Source organism: Thermobia domestica, chromosome 9 (genome assembly GCF_964235325.1).
Source record: "Thermobia domestica chromosome 9, izTheDome1.hap1.1, whole genome shotgun sequence".
Classification (NCBI taxonomy): Eukaryota; Metazoa; Arthropoda; class Insecta; order Zygentoma; family Lepismatidae; genus Thermobia; species Thermobia domestica.
The window spans coordinates 65,986,655-66,002,543 of NC_137462.1; the positions used below are offsets into that span (position 1 = coordinate 65,986,655).

General features: G+C 36.0%; 1 protein-coding gene across 1 annotated transcript in view; it reads left to right on the forward strand.

The window, feature by feature from the left end:
* Positions 1-9,241: 9,241 nt before the first annotated feature.
* LOC145660855 (lysosomal alpha-mannosidase-like) overlaps positions 9,242-15,889 on the forward strand; it is a 166,436-nt gene continuing 159,788 nt past the window's right edge. Inside the window, exons 1-2 of the mRNA XM_081726279.1 lie at positions 9,242-9,357; positions 13,056-13,158. Coding sequence (XP_081582405.1) covers positions 9,274-9,357; positions 13,056-13,158 — 187 coding nt within the window. The 5' untranslated portion in view covers positions 9,242-9,273. The remainder of the gene's footprint in view (positions 9,358-13,055; positions 13,159-15,889) is intronic.

Genomic DNA, 15,889 nt, shown 5'->3' on the forward strand with positions numbered 1-15,889 from the left:
CGGAAAGTGGCCATTGTTTCTGGAGAATTGCAAATCTAGGGAAAAAAAATCTAAAAACTAGTACATAGTAGGAAGTTTTCTGCTTTTTGAAATTGGTCAATTTTCTTTTTCAAGTTAGTTGTTCTTTAGAAGTTAGTCACAAAACTAAATGAAGCTGCCTCTTTGCCCATTAACTTTTCAAGATGGTAACCTTAGCAAATGTCAGATCAGTATATACTTTTAATATGTTAATGAGAGAGACGAAAACAAAAATGACGTGAAGAAAAAATAATTACTAATTAAGTTCACGTTTGATACCTAATTCAATCGATCAATAACCTATTTTTAACATATTGTCTTCCATTTACTCTAAAATAGTGCCACATGAATCTATGAAAATGGAATTGACCTTGTTCGGAATCGAACACGGTAAAAGAGCTGAAGCATTTGGAAATAAAAAATGAAATGACATCTTTCAGTTTTTTCTCCCATGGTTATGCCCGCTAAACTAAAGCAGACAGTGATTATGAGAAATGAGTGAAATGGTGGAATGAAGACACGGGAGAATCCCGAGAAAACCCACGCACACGGCGTTTCTCCACCACAAAGTTCACTTGGTGCGAGCTGAGATCGATCCCGGAACCCCATGCACAAGAGGTGAATTCTCTACCACTGAGCTACCGCGGCCCCTTAATTTGGAATTAAGTTTGGAGTGTAGTTATCACTGGATTTTTATCACCTCTAACTGGATTTTTATCATATCACTGTAATCAAAATGCTTATTCTAAGGAGGTGTGTGTGTGTGTGTTCCAAAAAACGTAAGCGAAAAATTGAATATTTCACAAGCTGGACCAAGATTATTCACCAAGTTAAGAAATTGGTGATGAAACTTGATATACAATATAACTTGATATACATTAAAACTAATCAGAGTCAGAATTTGAGAAAATTTCCGTTTTTAATTAGAGGGGAAGGGAGCAATTTTTACATTTTTTCCCACCCCATTGAAAATGACGTATTGTTTTGTTTGAGATCGCATCAGGGAAATCGACTGAACAGTGTTAAGTTAATTTTGGAATAGATGATAGGTAGAAATACATGAAACTGGATTATTATAATGTCACCTTTAATTAAAGGCGAGTAGAGAATTCAAAATATATGCCAAAAATAAAATATTATATGGAAAAATGAAATGAAATCTTTGAGTTTTACGTCCCACGATTATACCGGTTAGGCTAAAGGAGACGGTGATGATGAGTAATGGATGAAATGGTGGAATGAAGAAAGTGGGAGGAAACGGGAGAATCCCGAGAAAACTCACGCACACGGTGTTTGTCCACCACAAAGTTCACTTGGCGGGGGCTGGGATCGAACCCGGGACCCCAAGCAACAGAGGTGAACGCTCTACCACTGAGCCACCGCGGCCCCAAAATATTATATGGGTTTTTATCGTTAGATTATCTTTTAAATGCATATGAAGAGGGAATAGGTTAAAATATTTTCTATAAAACAATTCAACCCGAGGGAAGATCGGGAATTAAACTACAGAAGCGCAAACGAAACTAACAAGAAAAGGACATAAATATGTCATCCGGACATTCGAATCAAACGTAGTCCATTCCATAAACATAACAAATATATTAGAAATAATATAAGTAAAAGCCTTATAGTCACCGCAAGAAACAAACCACTCACTAGGAAGTACTTTCCAAGAACATCGTTTTCATCTTCAGCATAGGCACAGCTCGAAAAAGATTTAAACCATAGGAAAGAAATTAGGGATAGGTAAAAGTACTTAAAAAGAATTTTAAAAATATGCGAAGTAAAAATCTTCTTGTCACTAGAAATAGGCATATGTTAATTAAGAAATAAAATAATTAACGTATGTCTATTTCTACACAGTAAAAAATGGTTGTGTTAATTCAACTCAATTTTAACACAAGGCAGTGGTTCCAGCGTGACTACCACTATGCGGTGTTAGTTCAACACAGGCCCCTCAAAATAATGAACCACAAAATTACTCCCTCAAAATATGTTAAATCGCCTATATGCGTAATGTGTTTACATTATTCTGAGTCTAAAAAAACACTTGAAACAAGTAAAAAAAACTCCAGTGGCGTGGGGGAGGACACGCGCACGAACCACCAATCTTTCGCTTACTAGCCGCGTGCTCTTCCGACTTGGCCACGGAGGCGAAGAAGAAAACGTCGCTTGTAGAGGGATAAATTGTTGACGTCTTTTGAATTTGGCTAATCAGAGTGCTCCTTTAAGCCGCGTATATTCGACGATAACCGTTCGGGATAAGATTAAATCTGCTCGCCATGTAGACCTAATTTTATAACAAAATGACGACTGTCTATTTACTTTATTTTATAGTTCTTCCATATTCACTTTCAAATGATTGGCGCCAGTTGCCATCTAATAAAGTTGATGCGTTTGTTGCTTCTAATACACAATCGCTTAGAAAAAGAAGCAATAAATGCATCAAATGTGGGAGATAAAATTTTGCGTATACCTGGATTTGTTTAAGTATTTCTTTCTACTGAGTTTTTCTGTAGCTTCAATTCATTAGCCTTTATAATTAGATGCCCAACATATTTGGCAATCACGCAGAAAACCACACCGAAGATTCTACACTTGTGTTAATTTAACACACAGGTTGTGTCATTTCAACTACCGATATTTGACACACAACTCCGAATGGAAAGTGAGTTGTTCTAACTACTTGTTTGTGTTATATTTTAACACAATCACGTTAACACATAGGCATGTCGTTAAAATAACACAACGATTTTTTTACAGTGTAGGGACAAGATTTTTACTTCGCATATTTTTAAAATTCTTTTTCAGCATTTTTACCTATCCATAATTTCTTTCGTATGGTTTAAATCCTTTTCGAAGTGTGCCTAGGCTGAAGATGAAGACGATATTCTTGGAAAGTACTTCCTAGTGAGTGGTTTCTTTCTTGCGGTGACTATTAGCCTTTGTTTTACTTACATTATTTCTAATTATTATCACCGCTCGCAATACAGTGATAATAACGAAGATATGTTCATGCACAAAAAGGTACGTGCCATGGACAACGGAGTAAGTCCCTGAACCCTGTTAGTATAAAGCAAATCGTAGACTCCCTGTGAAATAGCTATTGCTTCAACCTGTTCATCGGAAAGTCATGTAATTCATTCTCTTCAGCATAAAAGAGCTCCTTCGTGGCTAAGCGGTTAACGTACGCGCCTTTGGCGCGGGAGACCCTGTTTCAATTCCCGGCGGGAGCTCAACTGGTTCGGATTCCACGTTAATCAGTAGGTCTACGTCTCATATAGCCTCGCTGCTGAACGGGACGTTAAGCTCAAAATCAAGTCAACTCTTTAGCATAATCCTAGTGGCCTTTTGCTTTTTGCTGACGATTGCAAATTATATAGAGAAATATCATGTTTCCATGACACAATTGCCCTACAGGAAGACATAAATTACTTTGTAGACTGGTGTGAAATGTGGCAATTGAAACTTAGTAAGAAATGTGACAATTTTACAATTACTCTGAAAAAGTCTCTTGTTCCCTCGAAATATCATATTAACGATTCCCCTATAACACATTCTGCCAGTCATAATGATCTTGATGTCATCTTCGATTCGAAACTCTCGTTCTCTGACCACATCTCCTTAATACTTAAGAAATCAATGCGTATGCTGGGCTTCTTTATCGATTCACTGAACTACGTACTGTGGCATCATTAACAACATTCTATAAATCTCTAATAGCACCCAAGATCGAATACTGCTCTCCCATACGGGCCATGGATGCACCTACACATCTCTATAGACTTGAGTCTGTTCTCAATTTCTTCATTGCAATAGTACGTTTTCGTGTTCTCGCACTTCGAATATTACCTAAGGAGGAACTTTTGCGATATCTTAATATCCAGACGCCGGAAGTACGCAGAAATAACTCTGATTTGAGGTTTCTTCATAAGGTTGTTAATGGGAACCTAAGATCAGAAACCCTAATTCAACAACTATTCTTACATGTCCCTTCCCGCAAAACCTGGAATACCCACCTATTCCATCTTGCACGCCCTAGGTTGACAATTATACAGAGGTCTTTTTTCACCGAGTACCGACCTATTATAATAATCTAACTAGTGAGGTGGACATTTTTTCGAGCTACCCGGTGTTTGAAAGAGCAATAAAACGCGTGCTCGCCAAATAATATTACTTGTGGACTCTTTGTTAATACTATTGATGTTACTATTGTTATTTTTTTTATTATTTTTCTTTTTTCTTTTTTTTCCCGCTTGTTGACATTTCCCTGTGTAAAATGGCACAATTATGCTGTATCTGGGAATTTGTTCAATATATAAATAAATAAATAAATAAAACAAGCTTTCCAGAGATGCTATGTATAGAGGCCATAATGTACTTGAACAGGGAAAATTGGGAGAATGTCGGGAAAATTCCCTCCATAAATCCCTCCCATCAACTTTGGACCCATCTGGAGTGGCCCTGATTCGGATGTCCGGATGACGTGTTCATGTCCTTTCAAGTATTTGGTGTACAGACATTACAAACATAAATCTGTTAATGCAGTTCATCTGTTCATTTTTAAAGAGTATGGTTTTCCAATTCTCCATTATACGTGTACATTTACTATGTCTTTCAATGTGTCCGACCAGCAGACATAAAACTTCAAGAATTACTTGATGGATCCACTATCCATTTCGGCAAGGATGTAGAGAGCTTAGGGGAAGGTCGTCTGGTATCGGACACCTTAGCTTTATTTAGTCTGTCAGGCTGAAAAATAGCTATATCAAATTACTTAATGCACAAAATGATACCTTGGTATCTTAAACACGACATGTTAAAGGTGATTTGACAGGTAAAAGCTAATAACATATATTTTTGTAAAGAAATCAAGGGTAACACAAATTAGCGTTCCTATAAAGTGGAGGGTGGTATCGGACAAACATAAAACTGTAGGGAATTGCTCTTTTGAGATACTTTAATAACACAACACATTGCAAATATTAGCTGTTTACTTACAGGAGTTCTTACACACAAAATACAGTTTTATTACGTTTTGAAATACAGTCTAAAATAAAAGTAAAAAATAGATCTTAAAATTCTTAATCTCATCAAGAGTTGTTATTTTTTATTCTGACACAAATCACAATGATAAAACAGTCTGCCTTCAAAATTTGCATTGCTCATGGACCAAGTCTTTACACATATTGCGGTGTATCCAATCATCAAAAGACCCCTCGCAGATTAAAATGTTTAGTTTTTCAGCTAGTTTGTAATATAGTTGTAAAAATCCTGGTATTCTTAGTGGCATTAGACTAGTTAACTATACAAAACCTTTACATGATTGTATAATATTTCTTCTTGGTCACGTTCTACTAAATGTGCCTTTGTTATCCGTGCAGGGAGCCTTAGCTGTTGCCTTTTTCCTTTTCGACAGTTTTTCGACACGATCTCCTAATGTACTCTAAGGAACACCATATCTATCACTGGCCGCACGTGCTTCTTTGGAAATAACTTTGTCCATGGCCAACTTCATATTTTCTTCATCCTAATTGCCATGTATTTTTCCCATGGTTTCCTGAGAAAGCCAGAAACCATTAAAAACGCCAGGTTTACTTACCAGTGTTTTGTCCGATACCATCCGATTCCATTCTGTCCGATACCAGCCGAAAGACTTGCAACTTATGAATGTCTATCTACTGGCATGTAATAACACGAATGCAACTATATGCCCAAATTATAGTATATATACACTCTAATAAATGCTGTGATAGCAATAATATATCAATGCACTTACTTTGTAATAAGTTGGAGCCACACAAATCTATCTCCGTGCACCTGATCACTAGTAAAAATACAAAAACCTTGAAGCACGAGATACACCGTTCATCGGACACATCCACTATGGCGTGAGCTTGGCTAGTTCATTCCGATCAACTCACTGTATGCTTGACAGGCGCCGCCTTAAGCAGGAAATAACGAAAACTGCTTTTGTCCGATACCACCCGCTGTCCGATACCAGCCGACTTTCCCCTAAACTTAGGAAGCAGATCTTTGATAGAGATGATCCATGTGGCAGGAGTTGCGGAGAACAACAACCATTTCTGGTTTTAACGTTGATCCCTGTAGAGCACAAACGTTAAAAGATAGGAAATAAAAGGTACGGATCACCACACTAAACTTTCTCTCTACAATTCCATAAACTAAATTATGTAGTGCTGCAGTTATTAATGAAACATTTTCTTGTAAACTACAAACAAAATTCTAAAGCGTTTTTGGAACACTTCACCAAAAGAAAACTTATTCCCAAAAGTAAACTAACCGTTGTAAATTTTTCCAAAACAAGAAACGTATTCCATTTGTTAGGATTATTAATGAAAATGTTTGATTATTAAATAATATGACATGAGTTGTATTTTACAAAACTTTAAAAGAAAAACGCTCCAAGAGTAAATTGTTTCTTGTGGATAGTCTCATAGAAGTGATTTATGTAATCTTCTAAGAATAATAATGAAATATGACCAAAATCGCCTGTATGGCTGTCACGAGCTGTTTGACGCTAAGCCCGCCCCACGTTTTGAGCTTCCGTACGTCCCTGCAAGTTCCGTGGAGGCCCTGTAGTTCTTGCAGACCGTTACCTCACTTTCTTGCCACTCCTTGTTCACCTTCACTATACAGGAACGGGGGCATCCAACAAGTATTGCAGGTTATTGACGCACCTAATGATCGGGTAGGCCTACCCACAATCATGCCCTATCGGAATGCGGATAAATTCTGCCCGCCTTGCACTATAACAGTTAGCCTCGAATGTGTTCTTTCTCTGCAATATTACTAGTCGCGGTACTCAGGGACGTACGGAAGGGGGGGGACACGGGGGTCCGGACCCCCCCCCGAAATTTCGACTTTTTAAAAATTTTGCCTAATTTTAGGGGCAATTTTAGCAATTTTAATATAAAATAGCTTCATATTTAGTTTGAACCCCCCCCCGAAATAAATTCCTGGGTACGCTACTGGCGGTACTGATGTAATCAGCTCGACTGCTGGCCACACTTTCTTGTGTGGAGGGGTGGTTGCAATTCAGTGAGCACTTAGTGTATATTGTCAGATGAATACTGAAAATTTATTTACGAAATATGAATACGAGAAAACTGAGTCGTTTTCGAGAAAATCGTCCGAAAAAAAACACTCCCAAGAATAAACTATCGTAGTTTTTTTTAATGGCAACTAAATTATACCATATTATGAGATTACTTATTTATGAACTACAAACAAAATTGCCCAAGTTGTTTTTGAGAAAATTATCCGAAAGAAAACTCACCCCAAAAATAAATTTCCCATTCTCGATTGTTCCCAGAGAAATGACTTATAATACCATGATAGTGTTGTTTTCGGAAAATTGATTTATGAAATATAAACAAAATCATTAGAGCCGTTTTTGAGAAAGTCGTACTTTTTAAAATTTACCCTTAACCCCTTCCACTACGATTTATTTTCTGAATTTCCTGTCCCTCCTTCCGTTGCATCAAATTTCTTGAAGTATAAGGTATAAAAGTGTATTATAGTTGGTTTATCATTATATCACTTTCGAAACATCAATATAGTTACCCCATGTGATGCTACAATAGTTTAAATTTTATGACGAGTGTAGCTCGTCATTGTGCGATTTGGCACCGGGAGGCCATGACAAGTTAGACTCGTCATTTTAGTGTAAGGGGTTAAGTTAGCTACCCTTATTTTTAGGGGTAGGAAGAAAATTTGAAACAAAAATGACCCGGATAATCACATAAAAACCTTAAGTTTAAAATTTGGTTTCGATACTCTGAACGGTATCGCCTCTAGATGAGTACACATCAGGACGAACAGACGGAAAGATGTTGAAAAATTAGATTTATAGTTATGTATGGGACATAAAACGTATATATCCGTTGAAAACTCTAATTCGTTCTTTTTTCATGATCACTGACATGTCTTCTCTTCTTACGGCACCCGAAAGTAAAAAAATGTTAATTGCAATCGATTAAGTGCCCCAAGAATATATTTCACCTTCATTCTTAACAATTTACTGAAACCACAAAAGACAGAAATACTGCCAGATTAACGTATACGTTAACCAAGGGTCCTACTCTCTTCGTGGCCCCAAAAATGTACAGAAAAAGTGTATGTATATTTCCAAACTATGGGATAAAGAAATAGTTATAATACTAACATACATCAATATTATCTTGTGTTGTGTAAACTCCTATAATGAAAGTAATGATTCTCCTTCCTAATAGCCTGCTCCCAAAAATAATATCACTAGTTTACTCATTTCTGCACATAGTGTATCTATCCTTATTTATGGACTGGTTACATGACATGTAGCATCCAGCTGCAGACTGCAGTGTATTCATTGACAAAAGATTGCTGGAAGTATCATGGGCACCTTTACTTTCAATAGTTTAGGATTTCATCAAATCTAAATCCATTTCTGGATAGAAACTCACTACAACTTTTAGTTAAAATGGTGATCTACATCGAACAAAACTAATAAGAAATGCGAGAGTCTGAGACTCTTTCGAAAATAGATTTGGTATTCTAAGAGTAAGTGTCATCTTCTGTCTTAAAGCGTTATTGAAACTCGAAATGAAAGAAATAGATCATTTTCAGTTTTAATGTTGATTGCTATAGAGTAAAAACGGTAATAGATTGCGGTTTCCTGCAACTAGCTAAGTGTCCCAAGAATAAATTTGATCCTCATTCTAATCTCTCTACTAAAAACCGGAAGTAGTAGGAATCTACTACTTCAATTGTAATATTAATTCAGAAACTATCACACCCCAAGTAAATTTTAAATATAATAAACATTGCTCATGTAAATGAATGAAACCTGTAGTGTATATATGACCAGTTTCAAGAGCAGGTTCGTAAGAGTTGTTTTAGTACTGCCAAATTTTAAATATGTTATAGTTTTTGTGTTGGGAGTGAGAGGCAGAAAGTTGCAGGAAGATGGCTGCAGACACTCTAACACGACAGGAGAGACTATGCTTTGAGTTCTAATCTGCTTTAATTGTACTCTAATAAATACAGGTATGTTGTCTACTAGATGACTCAGCCTTGTGTATCTGATTGAAAGTGTGAAATCATGTATTTTCTTTGCTAAATGAAAGCAACGTTTGTTCACCGTTATACAATTGATAATAACTTGAACTTCAGTCGTTTCATAAATAATGTTAGCGTTAAACTTGTACTTTTTTCAGGCTTTATGTCTTTAATGTTATTGGAGAACATGCAATAATGCCAATGAAGCCCCGGCTTTATTTTCTGTTAATAATCATAGCACTAATTGGTACCTGCCATTCCACATGTTGTGGCTTCGATGTAAGTACATAATAACTCTTGATTAATTCATTAAAACAAATATCAAATAATTTATAAAAGACTACTGGAAAATTCTGAAACTATAAACAGTGGACATTTTAAATGTCGGTATTGTTTAATATTGTAATTTTATTATAATCGATAGGTATTTTATTACAGTCGTTAAGGTGGAAATTCCATACTTCTACACATCATCAATCCATTTTGTACAATTCATAGTTCATTATCTTAGCTTTTGGGGATAGCTTAAGCTTCTCAAGTAATTTTTAACGGTCTCCACCATTTCCTAGCTTCTCAAGGACGAATGTAAGTTGATTTTCTGCGCTTTCCAAATTACAGTCTAAGCCTTGTTAAACAGAAGCATGAAAACTGGACATCATATCTGCTTTTAGTACACTCACAAGCTTTGAGATATGTGGTGTACTCTTAGATATGCTGCAGTTTAAGTTAGTCAACTCTCCACTGAGTTGTTTGTTTAGTGCCTTTGACCATTGTAGTTCCATATTTCTCTTGGAATGTCTGGATTATCCATCTATTTTTCAATGATATAATCCTTGAACTCTGTGATTTTGTGGTCAGATTGACAGCCTCCATGACGATGAGCCAACCTTCATCGATCCTGCTTGATGGTATTATGCTAATGCACTACGCATACGAACATGGTAGAGTACATCTTCATTATGGAGGTATTTTTCGATGAGACCTATATTCTGAACGTTCCACCAGATGCTCTGGTTGAAATGATAATGGCAGCCGAAAACCTGTGAAATAGGAAGCACCGCACGCAAATAATTAATTGCAGCAAGTTCAGAATTCACTTTCAGCACTCGAGATTCATTCTGGCCCGACAACATTTTAAGGAAAGTAAACAGTTGGTTGTATGTTCGCTTTGTTTTATCTGGCATTGTATATAAGACTGGTAAAACCAACGTTTCATCATATATACTTAATATATATATCTGCATTTATGGTGTACAATTAGGAAAAATACTTAGAGTAACTCTTAGATTATCCGTCTAAAAATATTGCTCCCTGTCCCTTAGTACTGGGTTCAAACCGTTGTATCCAAGACACAGAATTCTTTCCAAGCACCTGCAGAATGAACTAAACAAGAACAGGAAAAGAACAATCACAAATTTAAAGTGTATTTAATTAATCTTCCTATTTTTTAAGCAATAGAAAATTTGATTAACAAAGTGCTTATTTTATTCTTTATTATTGAGAATGACTCAATTGTCGACATACATTAATTTACGAAAATGCAGTTTTTGGTCAAGTTAGAAGCAGAATGCCTTGAAGTCGACCTGTAGAAACGACAGTAATTCCCGAAAACACTGGGGTGGAAACGTAACTCTTCTCGTACGTACGTACACAAATGCATATAACAAAATACGGTTTGAGCTCAGGGGTATCTTTTATAGTCTAAACGGCAAATTTACTGATTGATTAAACTTTGACAATCCTCATAAGAGAAAGAGAGAATAATGTTGGTGAGAATTGTATTAGTAGCCTCACATATACTCCCAATGTGCTATAATGTCGTTCGTTTGCACCGAGTCATGGGTCTGACCGCCTCCGGGTCACGGGTCAAGATGTTATTTAGTAGTAAGAGAACATAGTAAATAAAGTTTAAACAAATTTCTGATGTAATGAATTTTCATTGAACTTAATTACATTACAATGTCGCGTAAAAGCACATTGAACTTATGTTCTTGAAAATTAAGGGAGAAAACAGGTATAAAAGAATCAAGAAACGGGACTGATATAGAAGGCATGTGAAACACCACAAATCTAAAGGTAAAAGAGAGAACTAAAGAATTTGAAGGGATGGCAATGAGGCAAGAATGAGTAATAATATAAGGACAAAAATGTTTATAACAACATCTTCTATAATGTTCTTGCAACTCTCAGAAGTAAGTGGTCATTTTTCTCCCCCCAAGCAAGATCCTAGATACCCCAATGCCAACAAGGTGTCAACGTTTAGGCCTATATTTATATCCCCACTTCGGTCTAGCATCATGCGCTATGGTTTTGCGTTACATGCTCACCCACGTCTAATACAAATTGATAGGTCTTGAAACAGCCAATAGTGCATAGATTGGTGTTCGATTCGGGTTTGTTCTCTTTACTACAAATTCATCACGGAGCCACTTTTCGTGCGATGGGAAGATGCCTTTTTCTTTCAACCGTTAGCTGTACAGTTATTAATTGCGTCATATGGAGGGAAGATCTCTGATATAGGGAATGCAAATACCTAATTCAGTTACATGATTTTGAAAATTCCGTCTTAGTTGGGAGAGGATTTTTTTAACTTGAGGTTTTAACCGTTGGATACAGAGAAAAAATATATGATATATAGGAACATCTATAACTTGTAATTGGTAAAATGTGTGACTTTGTAACACTGAAGATACTTTTACATGGATCTCCTTCTATTTTGAAAGACAAATGATTTCAATCCATTATGGTAGATTTGAAAATATTGACGATAAACCAGAAGTATCGTCAAATATAGTATACATATCGTGACGTACAATGATGAATTCGTAGTGTCCAATACGTCCTTCCTTTCGGAGAAGGTGTTGGCCACTACGAATTCATCATTCGGAGAAAGGTGTCCAGGAAATATCGACTCATCTTGAACATCTACCCCATTTACTATTTGACGTCTAACAAGAGGATTATCAAACGGTGTAGTTTAAACACAATGTGGGTTTCATGTTTTGAATAAAACGCTGTATTGCAGGGAGAGAATGGTAGAAATTTGCGTTGTCTTGATTTTGTTATTATTTCCAACAAACTTCACTAGTTACTCCACTAGTATATCCAGTGCCGTGCCATGGACAATCAGCGCCCGGGACGAGAATATACGACAGCGCTCCTACATAAGAGTGTGGTCGACTGACCAGGCACGAAGCGTCACCGTCGCAATATGATTTTCAAAAATAAACCCTGCTTTTCCTTGATTTTGATCACTTTTATTACGTTTTCCCTTCCATTTTATATATGTGCCCATATACTTTCCCTCCCTAGTGATTCAGGTGTAAATAGACGGGTGGAGCTGGTCAAATTAATTATTAGATTGAAAAATACTGTTGTTCATCTAAAATATTGCAAGTAATTTTTCCTCTCTTTTTTTCCTTCCTTCTTTTCGTTTTTCCTCCCGAATTTTGTGCCCTCTTACTACACCGTCGCTCCGTTCGCCCCTTTCACGACACGGCACTGAGCATATCATTAGTACATTAAGATAGTGGAATTTAATGTGCTTTTTTCTGCTGAAAAGATATCCTATGAGAATCTAGTATCTTGACGATTGTAGAAAAAGCCAGACGAGAGTATAATACATTGATACTTTTAAGAATACTAGTCGAGCAACTGTCGAAACTATCGTACAATGCTTCACAGAGTTTGTGTTGTAGAACATCGTAGTTGTGGATTTCCTCAAGGTTCTTCTATTTCATCCTATATTTAATCCCAATCAAGTATCTAATCATAATTCAGTTTCATTAATCATTCATTTTCGTTATCCTAAAGAGAGTACCTGTGGTACGCAAAACTTATCGTAAAACACCGATATGCTTAAATATGATGTAAATTCTTAGAACAAAGTTCTTGTGTTAAAAAATGAATTGACAGAACTAAGTCATCACGACATTGCGTCGATTCCTATTGATGATAGAAACTTTTATTCTTTTCAGGCATGTCCTAGATGGAAACCAAATGTGCTCAATGTCCATTTAATTGCTGGAACACATCTCGATGCCGGATGGCAAAACACTTTCCTTGGATATTACAATAATGGTAAGAAATATCTACAAATCTATGCCTGTTCCATTGAGATAATATATAGACCTAGAGGTGTCCTTTCCTATGTCGCAGTATTGATTCGAGTGTACTCTCGATTGTAGCGTTCGATTCGAGTTTTCCATACGTAAGATGGCGTATTCCGCAAGTTTCAGTCAGCTGATATATGTAAAGAAACAAAACGCACATACCAGAATTCCATTTGTATACGATGTACAAGCATCAGATAACCAAAATGGTGTTAGTGTATCCAATTCGATTATCGATTTTTTTATCCATTCGTGTGTGAATGGATACAAAAGTAGAATAAAATTAAACTATGTTTGTTATAAAATATGGACATGCACTTTAGCAGACGGTTTTTACCAAATTGAACATAATCATTTGCTACCGGAGCAATGGAAACTAGGTAGAATCACAAAGGTTCATATGGGTATTGATGGATTGGTACGTGTGGCAACTGTACGTAGAGCACAAGGAAAATGTAAGACACCCTATTGTAAAAGTCTTGGTCTTGCCTTTTGAATAAACAATTGAATGAATCGTGAATTGTAATTATAATATGTGAATGTATATATTGAAGTGAAGACTTAAAGGACGGGGGCATGTTGGGTTTTATGTAAATTTTAGCAATGTTTTGTTTAAGTTTGTTATATTAGAACATAATATTTGGTAACACTGAAAAGAAAGTAGTTAGTACCGTAAGACGGGGTTACTTTGCACATCGGGGTTTCTTTGCTCAAAAATATGAAAAGAGTTTCACAGTCCTCTGTCGGTAAAACCATGAACAACAAAGAGGAGGTTTCAGCTGCCACCGTAAGATTTGGCTATAATGTTGGCGGTTAACATCAGTTCTAATTACTGGGAGGGTTCGTTGTTATAGAGGTATGGAAAGCAGTCACTGTAAAAATTTGAAAGATATCACGTACAAGAATATCCGTCAAAGTTAAGTCAGTTTCGTAGAATATTACTGTGTATAATGGGACTTTGATATAATAGTTGAAATTGAAATGTGAAACGTTTTAAAGTCATAAAAAAAGTAAAACTGAGAGAAGGTTTCAGCTTCTACTCACGGTTATTTTGCACCAGTCCAAATACCGCTTAGATAGGAAATTATTATTACTGATACTTCCTTATTCTAAATTTAGGTAAATTTTCAATTTAGGTAGATGCCGGGATGAATTTCTTGTTGGAAAATAAATTATAAACAAAGGCGGATCCAGAAAAGTAGTTTGAGAGCAGCTTAACTCACAAAGGCTTCGTTTGTTTTTTTTTTTTTTTTTTTTTTTTTTTTTTTTTTTTTTTTTTTTTTTTTTTTTTTAGAAATCACTAGACTTTTGGAGGTTCTTGCACCTTATACGCATAGGAATGACGACTAACATTAGATATTTAAAAAAGAAATCATGCAATTTTTATGGGCTTCAGCCTGAAAGTCTCAAACCCCGTAAATCTTACACTGATTATGGCTGGGATGATATTCTTGGACATAAGGAATAACTAAGGCAAATCAGTTCACGGGGATTTTTTTCTGTTCCTGAGTTGGCATTTTTGTGCGACATATACTGAACTATTAGAATGTGGTTCCTGTGCCGGGGGTTACTATGGGGTTACTTTGCACCAAAGTTTATATTGCAATAAGTATGGTCATACTGAATGTTTACTAATGAACTTGCACGAATCTTTTCCACATATATCTAGCTATTATATATTTGAAATACAGTGCTCTAAACCATTACGTTTGTAAGTTAAATGCGATTTTCTTTAAAATTGCTTAAATCTTGTGCAAAGTAACCCCGTATTACGGCAAGTGTTACTGTGAGAGGGTTCGATGGCGGTGTGCAACGCGGACTTCTGGTTGGCACTGAATTGTTTTTGTGTAAAATTGAAGCTAAAGTGTAACATCATTTCAAATATTTACAGTCCACTTTTTATATAATGACCAAAAATCAAAACGAAACACATTCGGAGAAGTATTCAGTTGCACTGCAGAAACCATTTACCAACAACTCTACCAGCTTGAGAAATAATACAATTCGGACGCTTGGTTGCACATGAGTAAACTGTGGCTTAGGAAAGACACGAGAAAACGTTGCGTGCTTCTTGATATCCTATGAAGAAAGGAATCTGTTTCTGGCGCGGTAGAGTTCTGAGATGTTGTTTCTTTACGCTATTCCAAAGAATCATCCTCATAGTTGGTATTATCCACTCCCAAACAACCAAAACAACATGTCCCGATTAGAAAACTATGCTCTTTTTTTCGGTTGTCGGTATCGAGATAATTCGTGGCGAATATAATACAACAAAGTTCTTCGGCTTTGTGGTTACGATGGACTTCCGCAATGAAAAGGGTTCTTGATCTAATACACTGAAGTATGAGAGGAAAAGTTTTCAATCTGAATCTGGAAGTCCAGCTGTTAACACGCAATGCTTACAACTCTGCGTTTCTTTAGTGTGAACCCATGAAAGTAGGTATTCAGGAGGTATAATAGATAAATACTTTATCCTCTATCTACATCCCGCTCAAAATAAGATAATTAAAAATTCAATTAAGAGTGAGAAATTTGAAATACAGGCAATGTTTTAAACAATATATTTGTCCGATCTAAAACTCCTTCAAAATTTATTTTTCCATTAAATTTCCTTTTAATTTTATAGTATTGTCTATAAATTAACTTCTTTAGATGTTATTTATAATATTATAATTCATAAGTATGTACTATTGTTCTTT